This window comes from Pleurodeles waltl, chromosome 5, assembly GCF_031143425.1.
Source record: "Pleurodeles waltl isolate 20211129_DDA chromosome 5, aPleWal1.hap1.20221129, whole genome shotgun sequence".
NCBI classification, from domain to species: domain Eukaryota; kingdom Metazoa; phylum Chordata; class Amphibia; order Caudata; family Salamandridae; genus Pleurodeles; species Pleurodeles waltl.
In genome coordinates, this window is record NC_090444.1 from 1,590,138,575 (window position 1) to 1,590,153,290 (window position 14,716).

At 39.4% G+C, this 14,716-nt stretch overlaps 1 protein-coding gene across 1 annotated transcript in view; it reads right to left on the minus strand.

Annotated features, from left to right (window-relative positions):
- ADAM17 (ADAM metallopeptidase domain 17) overlaps nt 1-14,716 on the minus strand; it is a 475,078-nt gene that overhangs the window by 135,025 nt on the left and 325,337 nt on the right. Inside the window, exon 12 of the mRNA XM_069235905.1 lies at nt 8,388-8,587. Coding sequence (XP_069092006.1) covers nt 8,388-8,587 — 200 coding nt within the window. The remainder of the gene's footprint in view (nt 1-8,387; nt 8,588-14,716) is intronic.

Sequence of the window (14,716 nt, forward strand, 5' to 3'; positions counted from 1 at the left end):
AACATGTATGTAACTGATACCTGCAAAACCAATACAAATATATTAAAAAAAAAAAAAATGTTTGTCTATTACTGTGTCGACTTCAGGGACAAATAAATGCTGCTTATCAAAGGGCATGTTTAAAACTGCCTGTTGTATCTCAGGTTTGAAACCTGAACATCTTAACCAGACATGTCTCCTAATAAGCACACTGGTGTTAACTGATCTAGCAGCTGTATCAGCAGCATCCATAGCGGATCTTATAGCATTGTTAGATATTGCTTGCCCTTCGTTAACTATTTGCTGTCCCCTTTTTTGGTGTTCTGTAGGGAGGTATTGTAATAGCTCTTCTATTTCGTCCCAGTGTGCCTTGTCATATCTAGCCAAAAGAGCTTGTGAATTGGCTATCCTCCAGTGATTTGCAGCTGGTGAGACCACCCTTTTCCCAGCTGCATCTATTTTCCTGCTTTCCTTATCAGGAGGAGGGGCAACTCCTGTGGACTGACTTTTAGCCCTTTTTCTCGCTGCACCAACTACAATGGATTCAAGAGGTAGTTGAGCTCTTATAAACACACAGGGTCTGAGGGATCAGGTGTATATTTTTTGTTCACTCTAGGAGTGATAATCCAAGCTTTCATAGTGTCTTGAAAGATATCAGAAGCATGTCTGAGCATCCTTGGGAGCATAGGAAGACATTTGTACTACTTATGCATTGATGCCAATGTGTCAAACAGAAAATCCTGCTCTATGTGATCAGTGTGCATTTGCACATTACGGTAGGCTGCAGCTCTAGCCACTACTTGATTATATGCTGTAGTGTCTTCTGGTGCTGAGGGTATGGCAGGATATAACTGAGGGTCATTTGGTAAAACGGGATCAGAGTCATTTGTATCCCATGGGTCTGTTTCCGCTTGGTCATCATTAAGATCGCCCCCATGTGGTGAGAATAAGCATGTATGTGGTGATAATTGTGCCTCATCTGTAGGTGACGGTGGTGGAGGTGGTGTGGAAGGAAGATCAGGAGAATGTGGTAGTGAAGGCTGTTTCTGCTTTGAAGCCTCTCCCTGTTGTTTGTCCTTGAAGACCTTCTTTGATGGAGGTTCATCTTTTGAAGTGTCTTTAAAAGCCAATTTCCTTTTAAAGGACATTGAAGGGGAAGCCATTATTCTTCCTGTGTCCTTTCAAATAAGTATCTCTCTTTGTTTGGCATCCATCCCCTCTAAAATGGGTTGAATGTCTGTGGATTCTTGGGTAGAAGTAGTTTCTTTACTACCCATGGCTTTCGACTCTGAAAGTTTATGTTTCGGTTGAACGGAAAGTGTCAGCTCCGAAGATGTTGCAATCTTTTTTGGCTCCGAAGATGTGCTCTCGGATTTTCAGCTCGACTCGGAGACTGGTGTAGGATTCTGTCTGGTCGAAGACGAGTGCACCTTAGTCTTAAATCTCAGTGCTGAACCTGAAAGTTGGTCATCCGGACTTTCGTTTCGAATCCGACCATAGCCCAAAGGCAGTGGAGGATCAACGACTTTCCTGGAGTCTATTTAGTTATTTTTGTGTGGTGTGATGGGGCAGTTGTACTCACGTACTGTACCGCAGGTATGTAGTGGTTGTCGTCGTTGGAGTGTTCTTCAGAGTCTGAATCATGAAGGGAAAAGATTGCCCCTTGTTGAACTTCTTCTTGGGCATGTTCTTCATCGAAGATGTCCGGTTTGTCTTCTGTGGATCTGGATGCCATTTCGAGACGACGAGCTCTACGGTACTGAAGAGTCTTTTTTGATCGAAAAGATCTACAGGCGTCGCAATTGTTCTCTTGAGGGTCTGGAGATAGACAAGGATTGCAAACAGAATGCAGATCAGTGTACGGAAATTTAGCGTGACACCGAGGACAGAATCTAAACGGAGTTCGTTCCATCAGATTCACATTGAAGTAGGTCATTAAAGGCCGTTGCCCTTGCAAGGGCAAGAAATTCGACCCAGACGGTCTAAATCAGATCGAGTATAGATGGAAACACAATCGAACATTTCGAAAATATCTATATTATACAAAGAGTAGAATAAGTTCTGAATTACCGAAACGAAATTCACCGTATTAAGAGGAAAGGCATCCAAACCAGACGGCGGAAAGAAAACAATCTAACAAAGGACTTGATGCCCATGCGCACTATCACAGAGAGGAGGAGTCACTCAATCTTGTGACTCAAAAAAGCTTCTTTGAAGAAAAACAACTTGTAACACTCTGAGCCCAACACTAGATGGCGAACTCATGCAAAGCATATGTAACTGCAGCTAAACATGCCATTGAACATCCTGAAACTCAGTCAATCTTTGAGCAGAACATCTTCCCTCCACATTGAATAGTTGGAGTAGCACAATCCTTTCTTGACAAGATTCAAGCTGATTGCTCCAAAGCCTCCCAAGAACAATGGAACTCCTTACAAGGACTAACTGTTAAGAACAATAATTTAGTGTTCAAAGGAAGAACTCTATTAATTCAATTCCAAGACGCCCGCCTCGAGGTTTTCAAGATGTGTCACAACTCACCAGTTGCTAGTAACAGGGGTCTCAAATCCACTCTGGAACTCATGCTTCATTCCTTTTGGTGGCCTTATATTCAAGAAGACAACGAATTGTATGTTGGTTCTTGTCTTGTCTGTGCCCAAATTAAGAAGTCTCAATCTCGACCTTCAGGGCTACACAGGCCTCTGCCTGTTCCTCCACACCGATGGCATACAATCTCCACTGATTTTATCACTGCTTTACCCCTCTTTGAAGGGAGAGGTGTCATACGGGTTGTCGTTGACTTTTTCAAAGATGGCTAATTACACTGCTCTAACGAAATCACCTTCTGCTAAAGAAATGGGACTGATATTTTTACAAGATGTTTTCCAGTTGCATGTGATGCCTCAAATTATCCTTTATGATCGCAGTCCTGAATTTGTTTCCCATTTTTGGAAATCTTTTTGCAAGTCCTTTCAAACTGAAGTGGCACTGTCCACTGGTTTCCATCCTCAGTCTAATGGCCAGACAGAACATCTCAACCAAGGTTTGGAACAGTTTCTTCATTGTTTTTGTAACTCCACGCAAAGAGATTGGTCTTCCTTTTCACCCTTAGCCGAGTTCTCTTACAACTATGCTGTTCATAGTGCAACTAAGTCTTCACCATTTTTCTGTTTTTATGCTCTTCACTCTAAAATGTTTCTTTCATCTCTTTCTGGTTCAATACTGGTCCAAGCCGCTGCTAGTTCCCTTTGGCAACTGCAGTCCATCAGATGAAAGATCTATTTAAACTGGTGGATTCAAAGACCAGGATGAAATTGTTTGCTGATCTCCATCGCACTGGTCCGCCTGCCTATAAGACTGCAGATAAGACGTGGCTTTCCTCTAAATCTTTGCATGCTCGTCTTTCTCATAACAAATTCAACCCACGATTTTATGGTCCTTTCAAAATTGTTTAGTTCATTAACCTGGTGGCCCTTTAGGGTGCAATTGCCCCTAAATTGAAAGATTCATCCCGTATTCCATTCTTTCCAGTTCAAGCTTTACTAGACAGATCCCTTCTTGCAACGCTTTTCCAGACCTTCTCCCATCCTTTATGATTTCTGTTATATTTTTTTTTTTTTTTTTAAGAAAGACATTATGAGCAGTGAACGACCCTTGGAGGATGCTTTCTCTGTTCATAACCCTGATTTGGTGCAGTGCTTTTTTCACCACTTACCAGAGAAGCCTGGAAAATCAGGAGGGGGGCATACTGATGCACTGCTGGCGTCCATCTCGACTCAACTCCCTGAAGCTGTCTTATGTGAGCAGGATGGGCAGCAACGTGAGAGGAGTTGGGGCTGTGTAGAGCTGGCAGGCTGCTGTACCCCTAATTGGACTTACCTGTAAGCGGCAGACCTGCTGGTATACAGGGAGTGCAGAATTATTAGGCAAATGAGTATTTTGACCACATCATCCTCTTTATGCATGTTGTCTTACTCCAAACTGTATAGGCTCGAAAGCCTACTACCAATTAAGCATATTAGGTGATGTGCATCTCTGTAATGAGAAGGGGTGTGGTCTAATGACATCAACACCCTATATCAGGTGTGCATAATTATTAGGCAACTTCCTTTCCTTTGGCAAAATGGGTCAAAAGAAGGACTTGAAAGGCTCAGAAAAGTCAAAAATAGTGAGATATCTTGCAGAGGGATGCAGCACTCTTAAAATTGCAAAGCTTCTGAAGCGTGATCATCGAACAATCAAGCGTTTCATTCAAAATAGTCAACAGGGTCGCAAGAAGCGTGTGGAAAAACCAAGGCGCAAAATAACTGCCCATGAACTGAGAGAAGTCAAGCGTGCAGCTGCCACGATGCCACTTGCCACCAGTTTGGCCATATTTCAGAGCTGCAACATCACTGAAGTGCCCAAAAGCACAAGGTGTGCAATACTCAGAGACATGGCCAAGGTAAGAAAGGCTGAAAGACGACCACCACTGAACAAGACACACAAGCTGAAACGTCAAGACTGGGCCAAGAAATATCTCAAGACTGATTTTTCTAAGGTTTTATGGACTGATGAAATGAGTGAGTCTTGATGGGCCAGATGGATGGGCCCGTGGCTGGATTGGTAAAGGGCAGAGAGCTCCAGTCCGACTCAGACGCCAGCAAGGTGGAGGTGGAGTACTGGTTTGGGCTGGTATCATCAAAGATGAGCTTGTGGGGCCTTTTCGGGTTGAGGATGGAGTCAAGCTCAACTCCCAGTCCTACTGCCAGTTCCTGGAAGACACCTTCTTCAAGCAGTGGTACAGGAAGAAGTCTGCATCCTTCAAGAAAAACATGATTTTCATGCAGGACAATGCTCCATCACACGCGTCCAAGTACTCCACAGCGTGGCTGGCAAGAAAGGGTATAAAAGAAGGAGATCTAATGACATGGCCTCCTTGTTCACCTGATCTGAACCCCATTGAGAACCTGTGGTCCATCATCAAATGTGAGATTTACAAGGAGGGAAAACAGTACACCTCTCTGAACAGTGTCTGGGAGGCTGTGGTTGCTGCTGCACGCAATGTTGATGGTGAACAGATCAAAACACTGACAGAATCCATGGATGGCAGGCTTTTGAGTGTCCTTGCAAAGAAAGGTGGCTATATTGGTCACTGATTTGTTTTTGTTTTGTTTTTGAATGTCAGAAATGTATATTTGTGAATGTTGAGATGTTATATTGGTTTCACTGGTAATAATAAATAATTGAAATGGGTATATATTTGTTTTTTGTTAAGTTGCCTAATAATTATGCACAGTAATAGTCACCTGCACACACAGATATCCCCCTAACATAGCTAAAACTAAAAACAAACTAAAAACTACTTCCAAAAATATTCAGCTTTGATATTAATGAGTTTTTTGGGTTCATTGAGAACATGGTTGTTGTTCAATAATAAAATTAATCCTCAAAAATACAACTTGCCTAATAATTCTGCACTCCCTGTAATGTCCCATGCCACCATTGTTCTCCCTGTGTGGGCCCTGCACAAGCCATCAGCGTCATCTTGTTCTGCTGGAACATATGTTGCCCATTCCAAAATGGCCACCTTGACTTCTTTAATTACCTGAAATTCCCCAATCCAACATGGCAGTACCCTGTTTCTTGGTGTAATTTCCTGTTTACAAGGTATATAAGAGAGGTAGGCCTTTCTTCCCTGCATCGGGACACTTCCTAGTGTTAAAGGTGTGTTTCCTTGCTCCCGATTCCTTTCCAGGAAGTATTTCCAGTTAAGGAGTTCTTGTTTGCCTTTGGTGCCTTCCAGTCCTTCTCTCTGGTCTTCCTGCTCATAGATTCTTGCTGTCATCTGGAGTTTTTTGCCCTCTGGGTTTTACCTCAACTTAAGGCTCCTTCCTGAAGGTACTAGCTGCCTGGCACTAGATAGAGTTGCTGGCAATATGGCTAATAGGAGGAGTCGCCCCTATCTCTGGCAGACAAGGACAGCAAACAAGAGTTTAAATGTGATGATAAAAAAGCATATTGCACCAGAAAGATAGGAAGCAAAAATATGTTGTAGATAACATAAAATTATTGCAAAACACAATATTTCTGAAATGTTGTGACACCTATAATTAAACAGATTAAGCTCTTGAACCTGTTAATGTTGTCAGGAGGGGCAAAAGTACATAAGGAGGGGATAAGACAGCAGCAATGTGAATCAGTCCTGCCGAACAGGGGACAGAGGCCAGCTCTGCCAGACAGACATTAAAAAGGAGACCAGACCAGAAGGCGTTCTTCAAGACAGAAGGTATAAGAAGAGAAACATGCCGGAGGTTGGTAGAGGAGTATGCATAATGGTGATTCAGGGCATGTAGCCCATCCTTGAGAATAAAAGAAAACAGCAAGTAAGAAGTGGAGAAGAAGGACACAAACATGCTGCTGCTAAGTACGTGGGGGAGGGTTTCCCTTTCAATAACTCACTACAAAAGTACACAACAATCCCTCATAAAAGTAACAGGATTTTCTTTAAAAGTAATTTTAGTATAGTCCAAGCCTGAAGTATGAATAGCCATTCACAAACCAGAATAAGCAATTTTCACACAAATTTGTGTGCAATTTGGGACACGACATACGTTCTAATAGTTGTATAACAAATTTCATTTGGCAGCCCATTTGCAGGGGGTTCACAAAACAACAAAAGCAAGCGAGAGAGACCAACTTCTTTACTGGTTTGTAAAAAGGTTTCTGTACATTGTAAAAAGCATTTTTGCTGCACAAATCCTTTGAGTTTTTGAATCACAGGGTGTAAGAAACCACAAATGCTTTGTAAGTTTGCCCATCTTTAAAACAAAAGACAAAAAAAAAAAAAAAAAGACAAAAATAAATAAATTGGGGACACTCATTTTTCACTTCTGTATTACGGCATTTACAATTGAAAGTCATGCAAGTCTGGACTTTTATTGTTCTACAGTTATTTACACTATGTTATATTTGACATTTCTATAAATGCAGTCATTAAAAGGTCACCATTCATCTCCACTAATGCTCGCGCCATCCCCATGTATGTTTCCTTCATGCGTCCAACTCAGAGGATTGATATTAAAAATAAACTTGTGCTCAGCTGTAGGCCACGAAATACAACTACTGATTCAATCATGGGTTTCACAATTATTTGAGATTAACGTGTTACAAAAGGATCTCACTGAGTACAATGTTTATTTTATTGAATATATTTATTGATCTTTTTATCGAAACTTGATTTGTTCTTTTTTTAAACTATATTATTGTAAATTGTTAAACATATTTTCCCTTAATTTATTGTCTTGCCGAGCCCGGACATGATTCCGGAAAAACTGTTTGTCTTTGCACAATGGATTTTAGGACTAGCAAACCGCCTTACATAAACATCAGTAAAATTATGGAACATGTTTTCAGCAGATGCAGAAAGTAACAAAAACAATACAATATTTAAAAAGCTGTGACAGGTAAAGGGTAGTACCATACCATTACTAAGAAAGCAATGGTAGCACTGGAGATTAAACACTGTCAGCAAATTCAAGTTTTAAAAAATCATATGATATTTTTCAAATACTCCTCCCTTATTATGTTCGGATCAAAAGAAGTTAGCATTGAATATTACTACATTGAAGAGCGGATAATATCCATGCCAACTTGACATACTGAAGAAAGGAAGTTGTACATATGAAAAATAAGATTTTAACAAAATGTTTTTTATTTTAATTGTAATGTAAAGTGCTGCTGAGTGGATTATCTTAATGACAACCATTTGGGCAAGGATTACAGAGACCTTACATTGTGATGTGAAAAGCAGACAGTGGAGGAGACTGAGTTAATGTATATATCAGTACTCTGTACTACACAATGATTAGTTAGGCCACAAAAAAGATCAAGAGTAAAATAATATTTAAAGTTTGTAATTTCAACAACTGAATATGCAGTGAAACAAGACGCATTGAAGGCTTTAGTGAAATAAATAACGCTGCCAGGACACTATTTAGAATTAACTAAATTTGCCTTTACTTGCTTTTAGCCATACTGGCTACATATTCTTTACTTCATATGCTGAGCCACTGTATCTCTATGTCAAGTTATGTTAAAAGTTGAGTTGACCCTCTTTCATGATCTTGCTTGATGTCAGGCCAGCGGGTGCAGTCTCCATGATGATGTCTGAAGCAAGTGCTACTATGTGGCCTTTGGGCACTCTTTAAAGCAGTTCAACACCTACAAAGAGACCACATCTGCTGACAATTTTACATGATGAGTTCTCCCTTGACCCAAACAACATCCAACTGAAAGATTCAGATGATTTCCTTGGGTGGCCCTGTGAGGTTTTTTTACTGCATAAAATTTGTATTAACAATTCGGAGCAAAAACGCCTTTTTGTCAATGCTCAATACATTGTTTAGTTTCTAAACTGAGGCTCTCACCTGCATGTAACATTCTTCTTGAATGTGCAGTCTGCATTGCAACAAAGATCATCATGCTGGTGCAAGAGACCAGGATCACATTCTTCTCCTTCATCTACCCTGGAATTTCCACATACTTTGTTATTTCGTTCCTTGAAACAAGTTGTGGCCTTGTTTTTTAAGGTCCTCAAGATAGAATCTCTACTGCACCTTGAAAACATCTAAACAGAAAGCAATGAAGATAATAGTGTAGCCTTCACTTAAAAACAGGATCAAGCGTAAGTAAAAAAAAGTTCAGTTACATTATGTGTTTAGCAAAGAAGTGGAATAAATCAGGAAAACATCACAATATTTCATCAATGCATCTACATACCTTAACAATGACTAACACTTAATTTACTACTTCTTGTGCATGTATTGAAAACACAAATAAAGATTATGATAAAAAAAAAGAAATAGATACAGATTTGGTTTTCAATGTTCTGCCCCACTTCTGCAATGGGAGTGAATCTGTGGTATTTTTCTCTTAATTGGAGACTTACACAATTCAGGTCTGTCCCTTTTGATAGGTGCGTATATAAGGCTTCCTCACAGCGCAGCACCTACATTTGGTCAAACTGTGATTTTCATGGTAATTACTAATGGTAGTAAGATAATCTCATCAGGGGATGCATATTAAGTTAACAGCATTATTACCACAGTCCCCTGACCCTCATCTGTTAAAGTACAGGTCCTGAAAAAACGAGGTAGGATGAAACATTGGTCTTTGAAATCCAAAAGGTCCAGAGATGTTTCTTAATGAACAGCACTTTGGTTGGGCAAGAGTTGGGAGAGAAAGCTAGGTATGCAGAATAAAGTGTAATGAGGGATCTCATCAATAATAAAGATCATGTTGAAATTCCACCTGCTTAGTGAAGGACAATATTAATAATTGAATTTTCTTTTTTAGTTTACAGTTCCAAATTATCTTGCCCCTGGTCTAGATCTCCTTTCACATTGCTTAGCTAGAACAACCAAATGTAGGGCTTATCATTAATTCAGAAGGACCAGAGAGCCAAGGCATGTATATTCAGAAGTAGGTTTAGCAGGCCTGGTGGAAGACAAAGTTTTCACTTTTTGCTCTGTCACAGATTTTGAATTACAACTTATCATGAAAAGGTAACTTGCTCATCTTATTCAATCTCGGCAAGAACTGCATGTATTGAAAGCAAATGTAGTGGCACCATGCTCACAGGAAATGAGGGCAAAGAATTACACAAGGAATAACAGGATAGCGAAGAGAAATGCAGTCATAAAGAAAAAAATAACTGCCTATTTACGCTGGACCCACAGTGATTAGGTATTTAAAGCAGGAAGTACCAAAATATGAAGGCAGGTATTGTGTCCCATTATCATGTTACAAGCGTGGAATTTCATAAAGAATATCTGTTAATCTATTTTTCATAATGTACAAGTGTAGATTCTATAATTATATTAGTATAAACATATAATACATGGGATTCTGTGATTCCTGTATAAATGCTAGTCTCTTATTTCTTTATAATTGGCGAGTTGTGACACACCTAGCCGCTAATTATAAAGAAAAGATGTCAGAACTAAAATATTATAAGTTATTACAGTCGAATTCAGACATCACAATTACTGTTGCCAGAGCCTGCAGCTGAGGTTAAAGGCAGGTCAGGTCACGGAACATAACGGAAGCAGCTGTTTAAAGCAACATTGCTTTTCTTTCTTCTGTTACATTTTTTAGCTTACAATGGCAAGCAAAGAATTTTTTTTTCTTTTTTTACCTCTTTCGATAGTTTAAAAAAAGCTAGAATCTTTCTGCATGTTTCTATACATTCCGAGTTAGTGTACCCTTTTTATTTTAATAAAAACTGACTTCTATTGAACTGTTCCTAATATCTGTTTGCAGCAAACAACTAACAGGTTTTAGATGTGTTTAATTGTGTTGAACCAGAGTTTTTTTTTTTTTTTTAACTCTTCCTGTTTGCAAACATGCTCGCTCCTTCATCTAAAAGAGCTCTCCACCAAGATTTTAAGTGGTTTGTGGAAAAGGAGATGAAGTGACCATGTATTATATGGAATAAAGTATCCCCTGACATACATAAAAATTTCACAAGTCACCTTGGAGTTCCATAACCTTATAAAGGAACTCCGCCTCTACCCTCGTTCAACTACATGACTATTTAACTCCTAGGTGACTTGCAATATCCTTATCGTATATGGAAGGCAGTACTTTATACCTTATATAATATGTGGCATAATATTACAGTTGACATCCATTAGACCCAGTGCTTGAATACATAAGCTTCAATTTAATTTGACATTTAGGTACTTGGTATATAAAGATTTGTTTTTATTAGTTCCAGTTCTTGAATACATATGATTTAATTTAGTTTTAGTTTAGTTTTAGAGATTTAAACAAAAATGTGTACTTAATGTGTCTTGTGGTTTTACATCAGTAACTGTGGTCTGTTATGGTGTGTTTTTTGTTTTGTTATTAATGTTTGATAACATTTTCTACCTTTTGTCTGTAGTAGGTAAAACCAAGACTTTGGCAACTGTTCAATGTGCAATTCTTACTCCAGATTTTGGTGAACATGGAATGCTAATAGCCTGATTAAGATCTGAAAGGTGTTGACAACATTTTGAAAAAAATAGGTCCAAAGTAAATATTGGAAATGCCTTTGATTTCAAAGCGAGAGTAACAAACTTTAAGTAATTCCATAAGGAAGACAAATATGAAGAAATCTGGTACTACTTTAAAGAGCCTCAACAGGACTGTTATGCGGTTTCTTTATCTTTCTTCTTCATGTAGCTCATGTTGTTTGGGTGAGGTATGCCATAAATTCTCATTACTTATTTTTAATTATTGATTCAGTTAAAAATCACTAATATGATATTTGTTATTGTGGTAGAATGTATGATGGTAATTGATCTTTTTATTTTTCTTGTAATTTAACAGTTACATTGTTTTGGTATTTGACAGGCCTAAAGAAATGGTGTGATGCTGCGAGTTGTTCCAACTCTTGTTTTACTAGATTTTGTAGTTATTTTTATGCATTGAAAACGTTCTTTTCAAATTGTAATAAATTACTAAAAGAAGAATGCACTGTGATTATTCAGCTGTTAGCATCTCACTATTAATAAGGGAGAGAAGAGAGGTGTTGACTGACTGTAAACCTGGCTTTGTGACATGGGGTATTTGGCTCTTTTCAAATCGTAAAAAATTACTTAAAAAAAGAAGGGGAGGAGAGAGTGGTTGATTGGCTGTACACCTGGCTTGGTAACAGGGGGTACGCATGATGTGAACAGCATGGTTATAAGGCATCAAATACACCAGTGAGCAAAAAGACACAGGAGAATCCCTCTCTAATTCACAGAATATATGAACATGTACAACACTGAAAAGGAAACATTCACATGACCTCAAAGGGTGAATAGTCCATGAATGGGTTGAACAAAAGGTGCCTCAGAGGCTTTTTTTTTTACCAACTCTCGAGGACGACAGTTGCTACTGTGAAAGTGGGTACTGTTTACCACACAGGTTCACTCATACCAAAGCATTAAATGATGACAGAATAATAGAATAGATGGGGTTTGGGAACATTCATGAGATTGAGTGTGGTGTAGGGATACCTAGACCTCTAATGGTGAAAGGAAGTGGGAGAATACGATCAGCATGCATAGCACCATGAAGTAATGTGTACAACGACTTATTGAACGAAACGACTCATAATTTGATGACGTGTGCTGACTATAAAGCTAATAACTCATCTGTTTATACTATTCTAAGTTTGAATATGTTTTTGAATAATAAATAAACCTTCAATTAATGGGGTGGACTGCTCGTGGTTCAATAATTTGAATACATGGTAACTAGGGTCTCATTAAGGTTATGATTTATGTTCAGAGTGATAGATGTTTAAAAATTATATGATTAAGGAGAACTATCCATCAAAATGAAATAGAGATTAATAGTCAACTAAATGCAGGCTGTATACTAAAAAGAAAACATTTTTTCAGTCTGTTTTTACAGTTTTAAAATCACAATTTGTATTGAAGCAGGTGGGGTTGACAAAAGGTAATTACCAAAATTCAGAAGTCTCTGTTTTTATGTACTGAAGTTAAATATATACTGGTATCTCAATGACTTTAGCATTATTCTGTAACAAATCAGGAGGTTATGTATTAAAGAAATGCACAATAATGTACTTAATTGTTTATGATGAGTATCAATTGTGGTCATTTTAAGAGTTATTTTATGATTGATTGATAAAATAAATAAGAATATATACATATATTCCTAACAGACAGTGATGTTTTATGTTGTATACAGTATGGACAGATAAGATTCAGAATAGAGGTACTTGACAAGAGGAATGTATCCACAGAGGGGAGGTGTATTGTTTGTTCAGTCAGAGCTAAAACTTTTACAAAGAATAGGTTTTTATCATGCCACGTCTCTGGGGCATATATATATATATACATATATATATATATGGAAAATGTCACTTACCCAGTGTACATCTGTTCGTGGCATGAGACGCTGCAGATTCACATGCTGTGCATTATCCTGCCATCTAGTGTTGGGCTCGGAGTGTTACAAGTTGTTTTTCTTCGAAGAAGTCTTTTCGAGTCACGAGACCGAGGGACTCCTCCCTTTCGGCTCCATTGCGCATTGTAGAACAAGTAACTTACCTTTGGTATTGCTCTTTCTGGTGGACACCATTTACTAGCAGATTTGTTACCTTGAGTATATCTGCTGGCCTCTCTAAAGACATCAACCTGCTGCAACATCACCGGCGGACCCAGAAACTCATGTGGATTGCGAACAGTGTCGGCAATGACTACTTGTGAAAACGGTAACAATACTGGTGTAGCCCTTGCAACTTTTCTGCAGAATGAGCAGTTTCTTGAGTTGCTACTTGAACTTACCCAAAGATTTCAACCATGAAAAATATCACGGGAACTACTTTGGAAGCAGGTTTGGACTCTCGATTTCGACTGGGAGGGGGACCTGCATGGAGTCTTGCATTGTTTTGGGACACAGGGCTTCGCTTTACCTCCTCAGATGGCTTCCAGGTTCATCTGTGGATAGTCACAGAGGGCCTTGGAGTTTGGCGCAGAACATAAACACAAACGCCACATCTTGTGGGGAATGGTCAGAGACATCTGTTTGAGATAGTCCTTATAGGGCTTAAAAAGGATTAAAAAACCCAGCAGTACTTAACAGGTAAAGTGCCCATTCCAGCCGATCGGACTGTGAAGTCAACAGTGCTTTGTGAATGTGTGCACTGATGCCCATGTAGCAGCCTGACATATATCCAGGACAGGGACTCCGCATGCCAAAACAGTGATATTCTATGTTCAACTAGAATGGCTTTTTGGAGGCTGCTTCTTTGCCAATGTGTAGTAGATCTTAATACTGAGAACTATCAGTTGTGAGGTGGTCTGTTTCTGCACCGTCTTGTCCTTGTTTGCTCCTTGAGAACCCCACGAGAGGCTGATTGTCCACCTGATGTTCCTTGGTAAAACTGATATAAAAGCTCAGCACTCTTTTGTGGTCCAAGCGATGAAGTCTCTCTTCCTCTTACAAGGGATGGGGCAGAACAAAAAAAGCGGTACGAGTGATGGGTTGTCTGAAATGAAAAGGCATCATTATCTTCAGCGGGAATACAGCCAGAGTCCATAACACCAGTTTGTTCAGAAAGAAAGTGACTTGGACCAAGAGGCCCTGAAGTCCCTCACATGATGTGTCAAAGCCCTCACAACCAGAAATACTCTCTTCGAATCAGGATGTGCAATGGACAACTATGTATCAGTCTGAAAGTGATACATATGAGGAAAGTGAGAACTAAATTTAAGTTCCACTGTGGCATCAAAAAGGCCGTTGGTGGAAACATATGTGGCAAATCATCCCATCCCTACCTCACGGCAGTGAAATCTTGCTGTGGAGGGATGGTAAGCCTCTAAGTAAGTCGGTCACCAAATTTATAAGGCTGCTCTCTGACTGCCGAGATCTTCATCAGCCGCTCAGATTTGACTGGAACTTGGCCTTCTTGGCCAATGGGTGGCTAGGTCAGGACTGTGTTTAAATCTTTGCCACAAACTCCGACTTGCCAGAAGAGGAACTTGGAAGCCGTACTGTGGAACGAAATTCAATCATGAGACACCAGACATCCCCACACTCCTCACAATTCAAAGACTGCTGTGGTCTTGTGAATGCTTTGGGCTTCACGTGTGATTTAAAATGCCTTTAAGCAAAGTATTAAAAAGCATGTGTACTGCCTCTCACGTCAGGCTGGCATAGATACCCTAGCTAAGCACAGGCATGCATGGGCTGT